This window comes from Anolis sagrei, chromosome 1, assembly GCF_037176765.1.
Source record: "Anolis sagrei isolate rAnoSag1 chromosome 1, rAnoSag1.mat, whole genome shotgun sequence".
NCBI classification, from domain to species: Eukaryota; Metazoa; Chordata; class Lepidosauria; order Squamata; family Dactyloidae; genus Anolis; species Anolis sagrei.
The window spans coordinates 176,874,094-176,891,318 of record NC_090021.1 but is presented as its reverse complement, the minus strand read 5'-3'; the positions used below and the strand labels follow the sequence as shown (position 1 = coordinate 176,891,318).

Below are 17,225 nucleotides of genomic sequence, written 5' to 3'. Positions count from 1 at the left end.
AGTTCAAATCCGGGGAGAGGCGGATGAGCTCCCTCTATCAACTCCAGCTCCTCATGCAGGGACATGAGAGAAGCCTCCCATAAGGATGATAAAAACATCAAATCATCCAGGCGTCCCCTGGGCAACGTCCTTGCAGACGGCCAATTCTCTCACACCAGAAGCGACTTGCAGTTTCTCAAGTTGCTCCTGACACAACAAAAAAAACTAGTTTACTTAAATTAAGATTTTTGTAACTTTAACTGCTGATTTTGCTCCTTAAGTGTGGTATTTCATGGTTCCTCCTGATATGTGCATCTCTCTGCTAATAACCCCAATGCTCTTGGATAGCAACCCTCTGCGATTTGTGTGAATTTCAGGCTTCAGTGAGCATCTCACTGGAATGAGTACTGATGAGTGATTTTTTTTTTCACTCCACACTGATCTTCTTTCATGCCAATCACAAGGGGGCCAGTCATTTTTTTCTTTCACTGCAGTCACAAATAAACTGACCCAACACTTCCAAAACTGTGTAGCAGTGACTGAAGAGACAGCAACTTTGTATGGAAAGCGCTGATTAGAGTGTGGGCCAACAATAGTTTTAATTTAATACCACCAGAGTGCGTAATTTTTGACTCGCTCTCCTATTTTTCTTTTCTCCCTTCCCCTTGTACATGTATTAGCTAGCAGCAGCCAAGCTACTTCTCTCCTTTAGTTTTCCAGTGACATCAGAGGGGGCCACTTTACCCAGCAGCAGCCCATCCTTCTTCACCAATCTGCTCAGCCCTGGGCTCAAAAGATTATTATAGGCTGAGTACCCCTCATGTATAATTTCAAAGTTGTGACATCTTTACTTTCTGGTGGTTCAGGGTATGCACACATTATTCCATGCACAAATTATGTAAAATACTGTATACTGTGGTGTTGGGAGGAAAATTCTGAGAGTGCCTTGGACCGCGAGAAGATTCAACCAGACATACTTCAGGAAATAAAGCCCAACTGTTCACTGGAGGGAAGGATATTAGAGGCAACAATGAGAAGACAGGAAGGCTGAGAGAAGACAATTATGCTGGGGAAAATGGAAGGAAAAAGGGGCTGACCAAGGGTAAGGTGGATCCTTGAAGTGACTGGCTTGACTCTGAAGGAGCTGGGGGAGGTGACGGCCGAAAGGGAGCTCTGGCGTGGGCTGGTCCATGAGATCACGAAGAGTCGGAAATGACATTCCGTTTACCGTTCTTGAGTTCGGCGTAGAGCAACTGCTTTGGGAGACGGTGGGTGGACACCTGGATGACGTGGCCTGTCCAGCGGAGTTGATAGCGGAGGACCATCGCTTCTATGCTAGTGGTCTTTGCTTCTTCCAGCATGCTGGCGTTTGTCTGCCTGTCTTACCAAGAGAATTGTAGGATTTTCTGGAGGCAGCACTGATGGAATCATTCCAGGAGTTGCATATGCTGTCTGTAGACAGTCCACATCTTGCAGGCGTATAGCAGGGTTGGGAGGACAGTAGCTTTATAGACAAGCACCTTGGTATCCCTACGGATGTCCCAGTCCTCAAACACTCTCTGTTTCATGAGCAAACTTTTGTTGAGAGGTGATTAGATGTCCTTGTTTGTTTCCTCTCTGCTGTTTTGCTGTTGCAATTTTAGAGTTTTTTAATACTGGTAGCCAGATTTTGTTCATTTTCATGTTTCCTCCTTTCTGTTGAAATTGTCCACATGCTTGTGGATTTCAGTGGCTTCTCTGTGTAGTCTGACATGGTGGTTGTTGGAGTGATCCAGCATTTCTGTGTTCTCAAATAATATGTTGTGTCCAGGTTGGTTCATCAGGTGCTCTGCTATGGCTGGCTTCTCTGGTTGAATTAGTCTGCAGTGCCTTTCATGTCCCTTAACTCGTGTTTGGGCAATGCTGCGTTTGGTGGTCCCTATGTAGACTTGTCCACAGCTGCATGGTATACAGTAGACTCCTACAGAGGTGAGAGGATCCCTCTTGTCCTTTGCTGAAATTAGCATTTGTTGGATTTTCTTGGTGGGTCTGTAGATAGTTTGTATGTTGCGTTTCGTCATCAGCTTCCCTATGCAGTCAGTGGTTCCCTTGATGTATGGCAAAAACACTTTTCCTCTGGGTGGATCTTCGTCTTTATTCACAACAACAGAGAGGAAACAAACAAGGACATGTAATCACCTCTCAACAAAAGTTTGCTACAGGCACTGTCAGGCCAGTTGAAATATTCACACTTAGCTCCAGCAGACAGGAGTCCTTTGTCTCACCCTGGTCATTCCAGATATATAAACTCTTTTTCCTAGTACCAACAGACCTCACTACCTCTGAGGATGCTTGCCATAGATGCAGGCGAAACATCAGGAGAGAATGCCTCTAGACCATGGCCATATAGCCCGAAAAAACCTACAACAGCCCACTCTCTGCTTCATTCGGAAAAATACTGCACTCGCAGAGCTCAGGCGGTGTTGTATTTTGGTGTCGATGTTGACTTTGGTGGAAAGGTGGCTGCCAAGGTAGCATTTTCTAATGTTACACCTTTAGGCTGCATTTCGGATAAGGCAGGGGTCCTCAAACTAAAGCCCAAGGGTCGGGTATGGCCCTCCAAGGTCATTTACCTGGCCCTCGCTCAGGGTCAACCTAAGTCTAAAATGACTTGAAAGCACACAACAACAAAAGCAGGCCCACACTTCCCATTGAAATACTAATAAGTTTGTATTTGTTAAAATTGTTCATTTTAATTATTGTATTGTTTTAAGTGTTTTTCCCTCCAAACAAGATATGTGCAGTATGCATAGCAATTCATTCATGATTTTTTCAAATTATAATCCGGCCCTCCAACAGTTTGAGGGACTGTGACCTGGTTTAAAAACTTTGAGCACCCCTGGGATAAGGGATGCTCAACTTGTAAACAGGTTGCAGAAAAGGCCACTGTGGCTCTTTTGTCCTCTGTAGACGGCCAAAACCACACGCAGGCCCCGCCCCCTCCTCCGACGTCGCCCATTGGCCGTGAACTATTAGCTTCCCTCTTTTACGGAAAGATGTATGGCTGGTATCTAGTGACGCAACTGCCACTCTAAAGCGCCGGGGTGCGTCTTCTGCGCAGGCGCGGTCCTTTGTGACGCCAGTGCCTGTTTTTTCAGACGACGCCAACTCGGCGCCATTTTGTCTCCAGCAGCTGTGGCAGAGAGAAGGCGCGGGAGCTTCGCTGAGAGACACACATCGTGAAGAGGCGCCCACTCTAGAAGGAGAGGTAAGTGGAGGAGGCGGCGAGGGGGACTCGGGGCGGCGGGAGGGACGCGAGTGGCTCCGAATGGGTCGCAGAAGCGGTGGCGGACCAAGGCCTCTGAGGCGGCAGGGTCGCCGCTGCCTCCCCCCCCCCCCCCGCATAACGCCTACACTGTGGAATTGGTACACTTTGGGAGCACTTTAACTGCCGTGGCACCTGTCGTTTGGCGAGTCTATTCCCTCAATGCTCTGCTTGCGAGACCTGTGGGAGAAGAGAGGGCAGCGAGCCTCTGCGGCCCTGTTGAATTCCCAGCCGACTCTTCGCCCGCCGCCATATTGTCCTCCTCAGCCGTCGCCAAAAGGGGGTGAAATGGCGGCTGCGACCGAGGCGTGTCATTTGGTAATTTCTTAGGCCCATTCCGCACAGCTGAATACAAGCCCACATTATCTGCTTTGAACTGGATTATATTGCAGTGTGGACTCGGATAATCCAGTTCAAATTTTCTGCCTTGATATTCTGGGTTGTAATGCTGTGTGAGTCCTGAACCCACACCGCCATATATTCCAGTTAAAAACCGATATTACGGGATTTTATTCAGCTGTGTGGAAGGGACCACAGATAACCCATCTCAGAGCAGATATTGTGGGATTTTCTGCCTTGATATGGGTTATATGGCTGTGTGGAAGGGACCACAGATAACCCACCTCAGAGCAGATATTGTGGGATTTTCTGCCTTGATATGGGTTATATGGCTGTGTGGAAGGGTCCTGAGGCCACACCCCCATATATTCCAGTTAAAAACCGATATTACGGGATTTTATTCAGCTGTGTGGGAAATGTAACAGAAAACCCAGCTCAAAGCTGATATTGTGGGATTTTCTGCCTTGCTATGGGTTATATGGCTGTGTGGAAGGGTCCTGACACCACACCGCCATATATTCCAGTTAAAAACAGATATGGGATTTTATTCAGCTGTGTGGAAGGGACCACAGATAACCCATCTCAGAGCAGATATTGTGGGATTTTCTGCCATGATATTATGGGTTATAGGGATGTGTGGAAGGGTCCTGACACCACACCGCCATATATTCCAGCTAGAAACAGATATTATGGGATTTTTTTCAGTTGTGTGGAAGGGGCCACGGAAAACCCAGCTCAGAGCAGATGTAGGATTTTCTGCCTTGATATGGGTTATATGGCTGTGTGGAAGGGTCCTGAAGCCACATCACCATATATTCCAGTTAAAAGCCAGTATTACGGGATTATATTCAGCTGTGTGGAAAGGGCCACAGATAACCCAGCTCAAAGCAGATATTGTGGGATTTTCTACCTTGATATAATGGGTTATATGGCTGTGTAGAAGGGCCCTTAGATGGCATAGGCTGTTTTTTAAATGTGAATTTATCAGAGGAAAAGTCAGGAGAACACTGCCTAATGATGTCTACTTACACAACTGAGAAGTATTTTAGGGAGTGGCTTTTTCCCTAAAGCAGGGGTCTCCAAACTAAGGCCCGGGGGCCGGATATGGCCCTCCAAGGTCATTTACCCGGCCCTTGCTCAGGGTCAACCTAAGTCAGAAACGACTTAAAAGCACACAACAATCCTATCTCATCAACCAAAAGCAGCCACATGCTTCCCACTGAAATACTAATAAATTTATATTTCTTAAAATTGTTCTTCATTTTAATTATTATATTGTTTATAAGTGTTTTTGCACTACAAATAAGACATGTGCAGTGTGCATAGGAATTCATTCATGTTTTTTTCAAATTATAATCCGGCCCTCCAACAGTTTGAGGGACTATGATCTGGCCCTCTGTTCAAAAAGTTTGAGGAACCCTGCCCTAAAGAGAGACACATTTCCCAACTTCACAGCAGGATTGAAAATGGGCAAAGAATCAATGTATTTTGTTCACACTGCGGTTCTAAGGCCCATTTCCACACATATGAATAAAATCCCATATTATCTGCTTTGAACTTGGATATCATCATCATCATCTTTATTTGTATTCTGCCCTCTCTCCCCAAGGAGACTCAGGGCGATTACAACAAAAAATAGCAAACATTCAATGTCGAATACATTCAAAGATACAAGTACAAAAACCAACCACTTGGATCCCAAAAAAAAGAAACATCTGCAACAAAATTATAACAAAAATGAAATAATGACATAACCTATCAAGTAATTTACATCTTACATAAAAACATTAAACATAAATTATATTAAACCACACTTATAGGTCCTTTAAAATAATTATTAAAATATTACACAACCAATAAAGTTAGCAAAGCCAACAATACCAACTAACTCCAAACCAACCAAGCCTGAGTATAATGACAAATTCTGGACAGTTGTATTTGATTGTATATAAACGTATAGTCCTCCTCTCCATATGCCAGTGAACAGAGGTAGGTTTTAAACTGATACTTAAAGGAGAGAAGGGAGTGGGTTGCTTTTATTTCTTTAGGGAGGGATTCCAAAGGTGGGAGACCATCATGGAGCAGGCCCTTTCTTTTGTTTCCATAAGTCCAACAGGAGAAGGGGTTGGGACCTAGAGATATATGGCAATGTGGATTCAGGTATTCCTGTTCAAAGCAGGTATTGTGGGTTATTATGCCTTGATAATCTGGATTATATGGCACTGTGGAAGAACCCTATACCACAGGAATCTGGGATGAGTCATTTCTTAACGACAATTAAAAACTAGGAAAAGAAAACAGGAAACAAGACACAGAGCTTCTGATAGAGGAAACACATTAGAAGCCCTTTAGTCTCTTTTCCAGGCCAAGCCTTGTCAAAGTTGATAACAAAACTATAAAAGCAACAAAACACTATTGGTTAAGGCTGTAAATTAGCGACAAGAGTTTAAAACGTGGCCAAAATACGATAATGGCTGTGTAACTTCAGCATTCATGATCCCAATGCAGTCCTTGTTTAGGTCCCATATAATATAATAGTAATAGTAACATTAAAACTTTATTGATATCCCATCCTGTCTCCCCACGAGGACTTCAAAAAACAAAGGTAAACATTCAGTGCCAGTATCAAGACAATTATAACATTTAAACAGAAAATCACAGAAATTTAATGACAGCATCAAACATTAGACAACATAAAGTTAAAATTAAACAATTTATATAAGGACCCTAGAAAGCCCCCAGTCCTTGTTAACCCTGGATACAGATTTGACGACACTTCACCTCCCCTGGCTCAATTCTGTGGAATACCATTTGGTATGCCACCTATATGGCAGAGAGGAATGAAGACCCTTATATAACCACAAATCCCTGGTCCCATAGTATTGAGCCATGGTAGTTAAAGTGGGGTCAAAGTATATTAGTCAACCCCCCTCCCCATTTAAGGGGAATCTATTCCCCTGGTGTTTAGAAGGTGACCTACATTAGGGGGAAATGCTGGCATGAAAAGGAAAAATAACAGGGATCTTATTTCTCTCTGTAGCAACAGATTAGTCATGGCTGGGAGCAAGTGGAAATGGTAGCCAGCCGCTTTGTGAGCTGTTGGAATGTAAAAGGGATGTGGTCGCATAGGTAGGCCAGGGTTCCCTGGCCTACCTATGCATTAGTACCTAGAATGAAGGATTCTACCTATATTTTAAACAAATCAAAATTTGCTGGAACACCCACATCTTTAAATCCTAATAAAGATAGCTGTGTCATGTTTTCTTATTTTTCGTTCCAATCTTTCCAATGTATGGCAACTCTTTTAACGGCAAACATGTATATATGTATCTTCCTCAAGCATTGTTCAATGGGGATTTGCCTTTGCCTTCCTCTGAGACTGAAAGAGTGTTTGTGACTTCCCCAAGGTTACTCGGTGGGTTTTCATGCTGATTGGGATTTAAACTCTGTTCTCCAGAGTCATAATCCAGTGCTCAAATCGCTACACCACGCTGCCTCTATTCTTCAGTAGGGCTTTCCATAGTATGCAATTAGCACTGTGTCTTGTGTCCACTTCCTCCATTGATTTTGCTGTTGGTGCTTTGACTGGGAGTGTATCTACACTGTTGAATTAATGTAATTTGACACTCAAAGCTTTAACTGCCATGGGTCAATGCTCTGGAATCCTGCTATTTGTAACTTGGTGAGGCATCAACACTCTTTGTCAGAGAAGGATAAAGACTTGCATGATTCAGTTGCACAAGGCCATGGCAGTTAAAAGTGGTGCCTGGTAGCTTTAATTCTAAAGTGTAGGTGATGTGCCAATGGCAAGGCCCATAGCCACTGCCCGCCATATCATTTTATGTGGCCTGGCAAGCTTTCCATGCTAGGGCAACATAGTAATATTAATTACAAATAGCCTTTTGAGGGCAACCATAAGGTTGATGTGACCCTCGGTAAAAACGGGTTTGACACCCCAGTCTAGATGTATTCAGGTTGATTCAGCTAATCCTGGGGCTGAGGTAAAAAAAGCCTCCACAAGTAATTCCTCAGGTAAATACTGGTTGAACCTAATCAAATATTTTGTTTCCTGTGTATGATCATACAAAAAGTGTTTTTAAAGATCTATGTCGGGTTATGAAACTTTTAAACTTTTAAAGCGAAGGGCCAGTTCACCATCTCTCAGACTGCTGGGAAGAGGCGGGGGGGGGGGACTAGTTTGAAGAAAATATGGATTCCTATGCACACTGCACATACCTAATTTGTGGTGCAAAAAACACAGAAGAACAATATAAAACTTAAAACGAAGAACAATTTTTACCAACATATACTTATTAGTATTTCAATGGGAAGTTTGAGCATGATTTTGGTTGATCACATATCAACTTAATAAAATAGAATAACTTTATTGTCATTATATAACTAAATTAAATGCTTTCCCCAGCACACTTCGCAAAACAACACACTTAATTCCTCCTCCCCACACTCACCACCACTGTACGGTCCCCAATGCCATATCAGTGCAAAGTAACCGATTTCCTTATAGTTACGCCTCTAGGATAAAAGCTGTCTCTCAGTCTGTCCTTGGGATTGTTGTTGTGAGCCATACATTTGTTTTAGACTTAGGCTAACCCTGAGGCTAGTAAATTACATTGGAGGGCTGCGTCTGGCTTGTGGGCCTTAGTTTCGGGACCCCTGATCTCAGGCCTCAGTAAAAACATGCCCAGCTGTGGTAAAGTATTTCTCCATAAATACTGTATTTTGCTAAGACATAATAGTTTGTCTAAAAAATACAATATAGACTTTCAGTTAACCAACATCCATGATAATTGGTAGATGCTGGATAAATGTTGTTTTTACCTTACACTATACAATAAATTCTGTATTGATTTGGTATTAGTATTGAAATAAAGCAATTAAAAGCATATTAAGGTGAATAAACACAGACTTAATTGAATAATACAGTTTTACTGTATTTTTGAAAGTTTTGTAAATGCAGTATTATTTCTTCGATTTTTGTGTGTTGCTTGAGAGTACTGGTTGCTAGAGTTCTGATTAACTAAGAGCCTACTGTGTTGAAACAAATATCATGTGCATGGTAAAATAACTAGGTATTTGGACATTAGCTGCTCTTAAACTGTTTGTCCACAGTGTGAAATCGTCTATCCTGCAGTGGAAACTGTACATCTTTTTGGTTGAAAATTTATATCTTAATTTCCAGATGCGGTACTCCAAACAAACAGATTATTCTGACTGGGATGAAAAACAGTATGAGGATCCCCATCAAGGCAGCAGCCATCATAAGAGAAAAAGAAAATCATATAGCAGTTCTCATGACAGCAAGCGCTGCAAGTATAATGACACCCAAATTTATGATAGGCAAGTTACGTTTTTCATTTATTATGTTTATATTTGAAATGTTAGCTGTTATTTTATGCTTTTTATTTCTTCATGTAATATATTTTATATATTACCTTCTAACCCAACTCTGGGGCCTCTGATGCAATTTATATGTATTTGGAAATTGAATATAAAATACAAGCAGGAGAAAATGAGAATGGATTTTTTGTGTTTCTGCCTCCTCTCCAGCCTTTATTCAGATGCCAGTTCTTTCCATGAAAGAGATAATCATGAACGTCGCTATGTTGAATACAGAAACAACTTTAGCCAACTCTCTGAAAGCAAGCACCATTGTCGGGACTATGAAACTGGTTATCACAATCACAGTAGCAAGTCATCAGGGCATAGCGGCAGAAGCAGTTACAAAAGAAAACACAAGACTCGCCATAGCAAATCGCATCACTCACACGCGGTATGTATCATTTAAAGTACTATGAACATAATTAGAAATACTGGTTCATGAAGAAAAAAATAAATACTGCTAGATTTTGTGTTTCAGAATAAAAATGATGAGGTGTTTAGGCAGATAGTTTTAGAATGATTAGCATACCTTGTTTTTATATATTGATCACAAAAATCTGAATTGGACCCCTGTTGAAAATGGGGTTAAAAGTCACCTATTAGGCAAATTAAACAAAATTAGTGGCCACATTGCATGTTTGGGGTGTTTTGTAAAGACCAAATAGGTATTACTGGTAATATAAAGAGAAAGTTGAGAAAAGGTCTTAAAGAAATCAGTATGTATATTTAAGTATTAGATGGTAAGTGACTAGAACTTGTGATGAAAAGCTTTTATGGGGAAATCAGACAAAACTCACTGAAAAACCAACAAGTGTGGCCATGCAATACTTTGATCTGTCCTACTAGGCAAACAAATTGCTGTTTTTGGGTGGGATTTGCATGCCTAGTTGTGTAGATTCATCAGGAATTGATATAGTACCTATTTCTATTCCATCTTCCACTGTGTGACAGATGATGATCACTATTGGCATGGATGGTGCTGATCATCTGTTGAGTGAGGCATATATTTCCGCAAGCATAAAATGAGTATATGATTTAAGTGTATCATATAGTTTGCAAAGCTCTTCATTTGAGTTGACTGTAGACTGAAAATTCTGAGTAGTTACAGTCTTGTTGAGATTGCTTTATTAGGAGGGCCACTGTAAGTCAGTAAATTCCAGCATTTTCTAAATGACATCATTAAATTGAAGAGATTTTATTTGCAAAATATATCATTCTCGTGAACCATATTTTTAAAAGCATATATTGTGTTAATGCCTTGCCACTTTTGAAGTACCTTATCTGAAAATCTGTTCCTTGCCATGTTTTTCTCCTGTAACCTAAACTATCTGCCCTGTGAAATTCTGGGGAATTTGAAATTGTTCCTGCCAACCGTTTGTGGCCTGGCGCGTATCTGAATACCTGAATATCCCTGCTGAATGAATTTCGTATTCTGCCCTGAATTCACTCGGTTTTATTGATTGGCTGGATGATCTTGGTGCCGCGCACTTGCCGTTACCAGAGGAGTCACCGAAGGAAAAGATCGAGGAGTGTAGAGGATGATGAGGAGGGTCACCTGATCTGTCAGAGTGGAGACGTACTAAGTGCAAGATGTATAGAATATTTTTCAAAACTTATTCATTTTTCAGATAGAATAATTTTCTTTTAGATAAGAAGTCAGGAATCTTGAAAGTCCTTTTATTTCTTGGGTTTTTGTTCTGTGCATTTTATTTCTTTCTTTTTTTCATTTGGGGGGGATATTTCTATATAATTTAAACTTTACCTAGAATTTTCTGAGAAGTAAAGCTAATCTAGAATGAGATAGGCATAATTGTCTTGAAGGGTTGTCCAATTATTTTTTTAAAAAAACTGTACTTTTTACATAGCGGTACAGCCTGTAATATAGCATGGTGTGTTAATAAAAAAAATGTATCCCTGCTTGTATAACTAATTTCCCTTCCTGTTTCTAGATGAAATTGTGTCTGTTCTGGGTGAAGGTGCTTTTGGAAAAGTAGTGGAGTGCCTTGATCACAAAGCGTAAGTTATCTTTTTCTAAATGCTTGAAGAAGCAACCAAAAACCCCCGAAGTGTGTGTGACAGCATTTGCACTTGTTCATCCCGGTCCCCTCCCTTACCCATGAATAAGGATGATGCTAGAAGAATGAAAATAACATAGCATCATCCTTCGTTTGGGGGATTAGGTTCATTTTCTCTCTCTATTTGGTCATCTGCTCCAATATTTCATAGCCATAGATATACTCGTGTTTCAGTAGTCTCCCCCCCCCCCCCCCCCAATAAAAAAACATTTCTGCAAATTTTGGAATTTTTAAATGTGTACGGATGTGGGTTTTGATTACATGAATACTAGTGTTGTGAGACTGCGAGTTCATGATTGGTATAAGTCAATTTTTCAGTGATTTCCCCTGAAGGTCAGTCATTGTTATATTTTAGGATTTATACTTTTGTGGGCTTTAGGAGAGGTTCAAGTTAAAATTCTTAAAATGAATACTTCACTGAACATACTCATTTTTTGTCCTAGAGGTACATTGGCTTTTTCTATTAAAGCAGACTAAACATTTCACCTTCCTGCTATCCATCTTGTGAAAAAACTACACTGTAACTCTGATTCCTACTGACTAATCAACCTTTCTGTTTCTAGGGGTGGTAGACACGTGGCAGTAAAAATAGTAAAAAATGTTGATAGATATTCAGAAGCCGCTCGTTCAGAGATAGAAGTGTTGGAGCACTTAAATGCAACAGATCCTCACAGCACATTGTAAGTATACAACAATAATATGAAATTCTTAGAAGTTCTAGCATATTATTAAACTCCTCTTTGGGGAAAAGTATGGCATTGCATGTATTAACTGATACTTTCTGTCACAATTCTCTGGCATCTTGCCTTGGAATCAATATATACATTTCCCCGTGTTTGTAATCAGAATCAGACTTTGTGATTTTTTAATTATATCCACAGTTCCTGTGTCCAGATGTTGGAATGGTTTGAACACTACGGCCATGTTTGCATTGTATTTGAACTATTGGGATTAAGTACTTATGACTTCATTAAAGAAAACAGTTTTTTGCCATTTAGTATGGAACACATCAGAAGAATGGCATACCAGATCTGCAAATCTGTCAACTGTAAGTCATGGCACATACGATTTCAGTTTCCAAATTTGTCTCATTTTAAGGCTCAAGCAGTAAACAATTTGGGGGCAGTGGGTAAAAACAATGCAGTGCAGCTGTGTGCAGTTTTGGGTGAAAATATATGTACAAGATAAGCCTAATAGATCTTGGACCAAAATGTGATTAGGAAGGAAGACATAATGATACACTGAACTGGAAGATTTGTCCAGTTTTGATTTTATCTTTGTTGGATATGTAGAATAGGAAGAGTGTAGCACAATCGAGACAGAATTAATTTATTTCAATAACTAAAGAAATAATTTCTGGCTTTTCTTTACAGTTTTGCATTCAAACAAGCTAACTCACACGGATTTGAAGCCTGAAAACATACTGTTTGTGAAGTCTGACTACACAGAAAATTATAATTCCAAACTGGTAATTCTAATCTCCTACCTTTAGAGCTATTTTTACCACTTACAAGCAAAAGGACTCTTCTCATTAATGTATGGTATGTTTCAGAAACGTGATGAGCGTATACTGAAAAATCCAGATATTAAAGTTGTGGATTTCGGAAGTGCAACATATGATCATGAACATCACAGCACTCTTGTGTCTACAAGGCATTATAGAGCTCCTGAAGTTATTTTGGGTGAGTAGAACTGTAGTCCAGAAATATTCACTTATGTACTGCTTCTTAAATTGTGGGTCCTGATCCTAAATGGGATCTCTTTAGGCTCAAGGTCCCAAAAATTTGGCAACAGTAAAAGGTTTCATTTACTCAAGTCTGTTAGCAACAACTGGTAGTGTTTACAGTGGACGTTACAGAAGATGCTTCAACTGTACTACAGAAAAAGGAAAAATCAGCCCATTTAGCAAGTTTGGCAAATTCTGATTTATTAACAGTAAATGTTTGGTTTTTCCACCTATTTTATTTTCCTATATATTTGGGAGTCATGTAAAATTTTCTTGGTAGAAAGGGGAAAAGTTTGAGAAGACTTCTTTTAAAGGAAGCATGTTTAAGATTGCAGTCCAGAAATCACTGAAATATCATTTTGAGGGGAGATCTCCTGAACAAGGAGGGGCACAGACTGCAAAAGAAACTGTCTACAACTAATATTTATATAATTTTGGCTGGGATTTCACTTTAAAATGTACCTGCATTGACTAACAAATTCAACCGAAGTACAAACCTACAGAACCTATCTTGTTTGTAACTTGGGGACAGCCTGTAGTTGCCTATGTTGACCAAAAAACAAGAAACCGAAACCCATCTATATTAGGTATAAAATCTAGCATGCAGCCTTTTAAAGCTCATCAGCTTTTTTATGAGCCAAAGATAATACTGCATGCATCGGAAGCAAAGTGACTGGTGTAGAAACATTCTTCCTTTGGGATGTTTGCACAGATACGATCATCACTGAGCTGAGTGGATCTAAAGATTGTGAGACAGTGGTAATTGTGAAGCCCCAGGAAAAAAAAGCTTTTTAGTCTTTTCAGGAAGTTTCTATATTGTCATGTTTGTAAACAGGTTTAGTAACAGGTAGAGCATGTCACATGTAGAGACAGTAAGTTGCTTTACTGGGGATTGAAGACAACTTATTACAGACATTGGTTCCTATTTTCAAAATTTTCAATAATACTTTCTCCTCCCATAGCTTTGGGGTGGTCGCAGCCATGTGATGTTTGGAGTATTGGCTGCATTCTTATTGAATATTACCTTGGATTCACAATTTTTCCGGTAGGTGACTCCCAATTTTTTTCATATTGTTAGTAGTGAGCCTAGAAGTTCAGTCCACAAAGTACTATTTAATTGTTTGTTTGTTTTTTATTGTATTTTGAGATCATGTTGGTGCATCATGCCAGAGTAAGGTGATAATGAGAGAGATTGCTGTAGGCAATACTGTCTGTTAAGGGAATGAGGCATTGGAGAAACAGACTCATTGTAGCCAGCAGCTGAGCCCTGCACTGGAGTGGAACAGCATAAATCACCATTTTATGCAATTACAAAGTGGTTTTGCTATTCTCTCCCATTGTGGACCTGAAATTGTGCTGAGGCACTCCTGTGCAATAGCAAAGAGAAGTCAAGGATTTTTTCTTATTCTTTGCAGCAGTCACAAGTTGAATGGTCCATTGTGTAGTAATTGAAAAAATACAACTGCATGTTAGCAGCAGGATGCTTCCCTTCCTACAGTTATGGGTAACGGTGCTATTGCTGGTGCATCAACCACTCTGGACAGAGATCCGGAAACCAAGAGAATCTCCATATAATAAAGAGCTATGGCTTTTCTTTTCCTGAATGTTGTCAGCATAGTTTGTGACTATTTTCATTTTTCTTTAGACACATGACAGTAAAGAACACCTGGCAATGATGGAAAAAATATTGGGGCCATTACCAGTGCATATGGTCCAGAAAACTAGGTAGGCACTTTGCAAAGTTTACCTTTCTCTATAGCATACTGCCTTTAGGACCTGTGGTTTGTCCAGCAATGTCCTAAACTAACATTTCAGCTTAGAAGTGTATTAAACCAAATTTTGTGATTTGGGAGTATTGTGAGGAGCAAAATGTCCCTGGGTTAGCTTGCTTCATGGAATGATTGGGGTACACTGCTATTATAGAGAAATAATGTATCTTGAATGAAAAATCACAGCAGTAAAAATAGGCGACATTACAGCAAAGATATCTTGTAGTGTTCAGACTAATGTTGTGAGTTGAAGAATGATAGCTGTGAACATTTTCATTGGTTCGATTTGATACTGGTTTGACTTACGTTAAACAATGAAAATTTGTCTTTTAGATTATCATGACATATCTACATTTCCTATTTATATAGCATTGAGAGATTAATTATGGAAAGAAACGACCAGATCCTTGGTTATTTTGAACTAATTATAGCTTACCATGGTTAAACTTGCTCCCATGTAGTTAAATCTAACTTTGTATTTTGCCAGAAAACGCAAGTACTTCCACCATGACCAGTTGGATTGGGACGAACATAGTTCTGCTGGCAGATACGTTTCAAGACGTTGCAAGCCACTGAAGGTAAGAGTATACGATTGTACAGGTTTTCCTCAGCCCTCATTTCCTATAGTGTGCTATGCTAATATGATTTTTCCCCTTCTTCCTAGGAATTTATGCAGTGCCATGATGCTGACCATGAAAATCTATTTGACCTCATACGCAAGATGTTGGAATATGATCCTGCCAAACGAATTACGCTTGCAGAAGCTTTGGAGCATCACTTCTTTTCCTCACTAAAGAAATAAAATATAGTTCTGTAGCTCATTAATAACTGCATCAGTCAAAAAATCCAACTGATTTTTTAAGTATTTATTTTGTAATTCTGTAAATTTCTTTTCATACAGTTGTGTCCAATGTATTGACCTTGGTCTCAATAAAAAACTTTCTTAAAATTTCTTTTCCATTCATTTATAGTACTAAGATGTTTTGAAAAACTGTTGGCCTTGTAACTCTAAGATAGCTTTATGAGCTTTGTGCTGATAGAGTGGAAGATAAGTTGGATTTTCTTTGCATTGGGGAATAAGAATGGGAGCCAGAGTGTCATATTGGTTTGAGCATTGGGACTGGGGGGGACCTGAGGAACAACACCTTTCAACCCCCAAGTTGTGTCTTCCCATCACATGTGTTTTTCCCTTCCACCCCTCCTTGTTCACATTTGAACCATCACATGGAGATTATTCAGGGAAAATGCTGAGGAACACTGATGCAACACAAATGAATGTCAGATCCCATCATGTTTTTTGGTGTTAGCAATGGTTCTGGCACATGCCAGGGGTTCAGAACACAATTACTTGCCTGTGGTCTGAACTCCCTCCTTTCAGTACACTTCATCTAGATTTTGATGATGGCTAGAAGTAAGCAAACGTGTGATTGGCTCCGTGTTGCTTCATCCTTTAAATGTAGATGGAGGCATTCTATAGCTGGGAAAAAGCTTAATGTGATGAGGTCCTATGATTCTGGAGGGTTTGAATCCTAGCATTGCCATGGAAACCCACTGGGAGACCTTGGGCATGACACACTGTCTCAACCTTAGAGGAAGGCAGAAGCAAGAACTTGACAAATCTTGCTAAGAAAAGCTTAATTCAGAAACACAAAAGCAGGGAACTGCACCGAAGCTTCTGTTGGTCAAAGATATGTCATCCATGTAGCATTTGCAGATGTGTTAGCAAACTTTGGACTCAAACTGGTTCCATGAAGACCCTGGGTTTATGAATTTGGTTCCACTCATATTTAAAAGTGTTTCAAGAACTGATTTCTGTTTCAAATGCTATGTGCTATGAATTGCCAGCACTTGTTAGGTTGCTGTATACTCAATCAATTTGCAGGGCAGAAATTGGAAAACCTGAAGGGGACACGTTTTAGATTTCTTAAACCTGTTTCAAGCTGGTTGGCACAAAAGGTTATAAGCCCATGTGTATTGGGGTTGTTCCTTCAGCCTCACTCAGTTCAACTACATTTTTCAAAAGCCTTAAATACAAGGTAACAGTGGCCGAGGACAAAAATACATTGGCAAATCTATAACCTTTTGCCACTGTAGAAGTACAATTTTGGGCTGCTGCACGGTCTACCAAAGAAAAAACAAAATGATGGTAGATTTTGTTCTAAGCACAATTATGACTTTTAAGACCACTTTTCTGTTCCAACAAATTCTTGCTCCTTTCTACACTAATTCAGCCAGGATCTTAAAAATTACATGTTTTTTTCTACAAAGGTTAAGTAGGAATTATAGTAGTCTTTTTAGTGTGGCATTAAAAAATACAACCATGCCAATTAACCATAATGTGAAATTAAAATACCATATCTGCTTTTCTTTGAACTTTCCCCAGCATCTTATTTTTATTGCGATTGCAATATTCTACCTCCTGTATATTCCATTTAAGTATGTCACCACTATTAAGCATATATGTACCAGTTAAGCATACAAACAGATTTAAACCCTTGTTACTTTTAGAAAATGGTCAGTGCTTTCTATTTCACATCCAGTAATCTCTACAATCCAACCTCAGATTCCATTGGACTACTACAGGACTCTATGTTAAGAACAACATTGTTTTGATTCTGTCAAATACGAATAAA

General features: G+C 39.9%; 1 protein-coding gene across 1 annotated transcript; it reads left to right on the top strand.

Annotated features, from left to right (window-relative positions):
• The first annotated feature begins 3,086 nt into the window (after nucleotides 1-3,086).
• CLK1 (CDC like kinase 1) lies at nucleotides 3,087-15,541 on the top strand. The gene is made up of 13 exons (XM_060781981.2): nucleotides 3,087-3,226; nucleotides 8,823-8,980; nucleotides 9,191-9,413; nucleotides 10,524-10,614; nucleotides 10,972-11,038; nucleotides 11,661-11,777; nucleotides 11,979-12,145; nucleotides 12,471-12,565; nucleotides 12,650-12,779; nucleotides 13,786-13,868; nucleotides 14,469-14,548; nucleotides 15,080-15,170; nucleotides 15,257-15,541. The coding sequence occupies exons 2-13, from the start codon at nucleotides 8,823-8,825 to the stop codon at nucleotides 15,392-15,394; spliced, it is 1,440 nt and encodes a 479-aa protein (XP_060637964.2). The 5' UTR covers nucleotides 3,087-3,226; the 3' UTR covers nucleotides 15,395-15,541.
• Nucleotides 15,542-17,225: the final 1,684 nt, after the last annotated feature.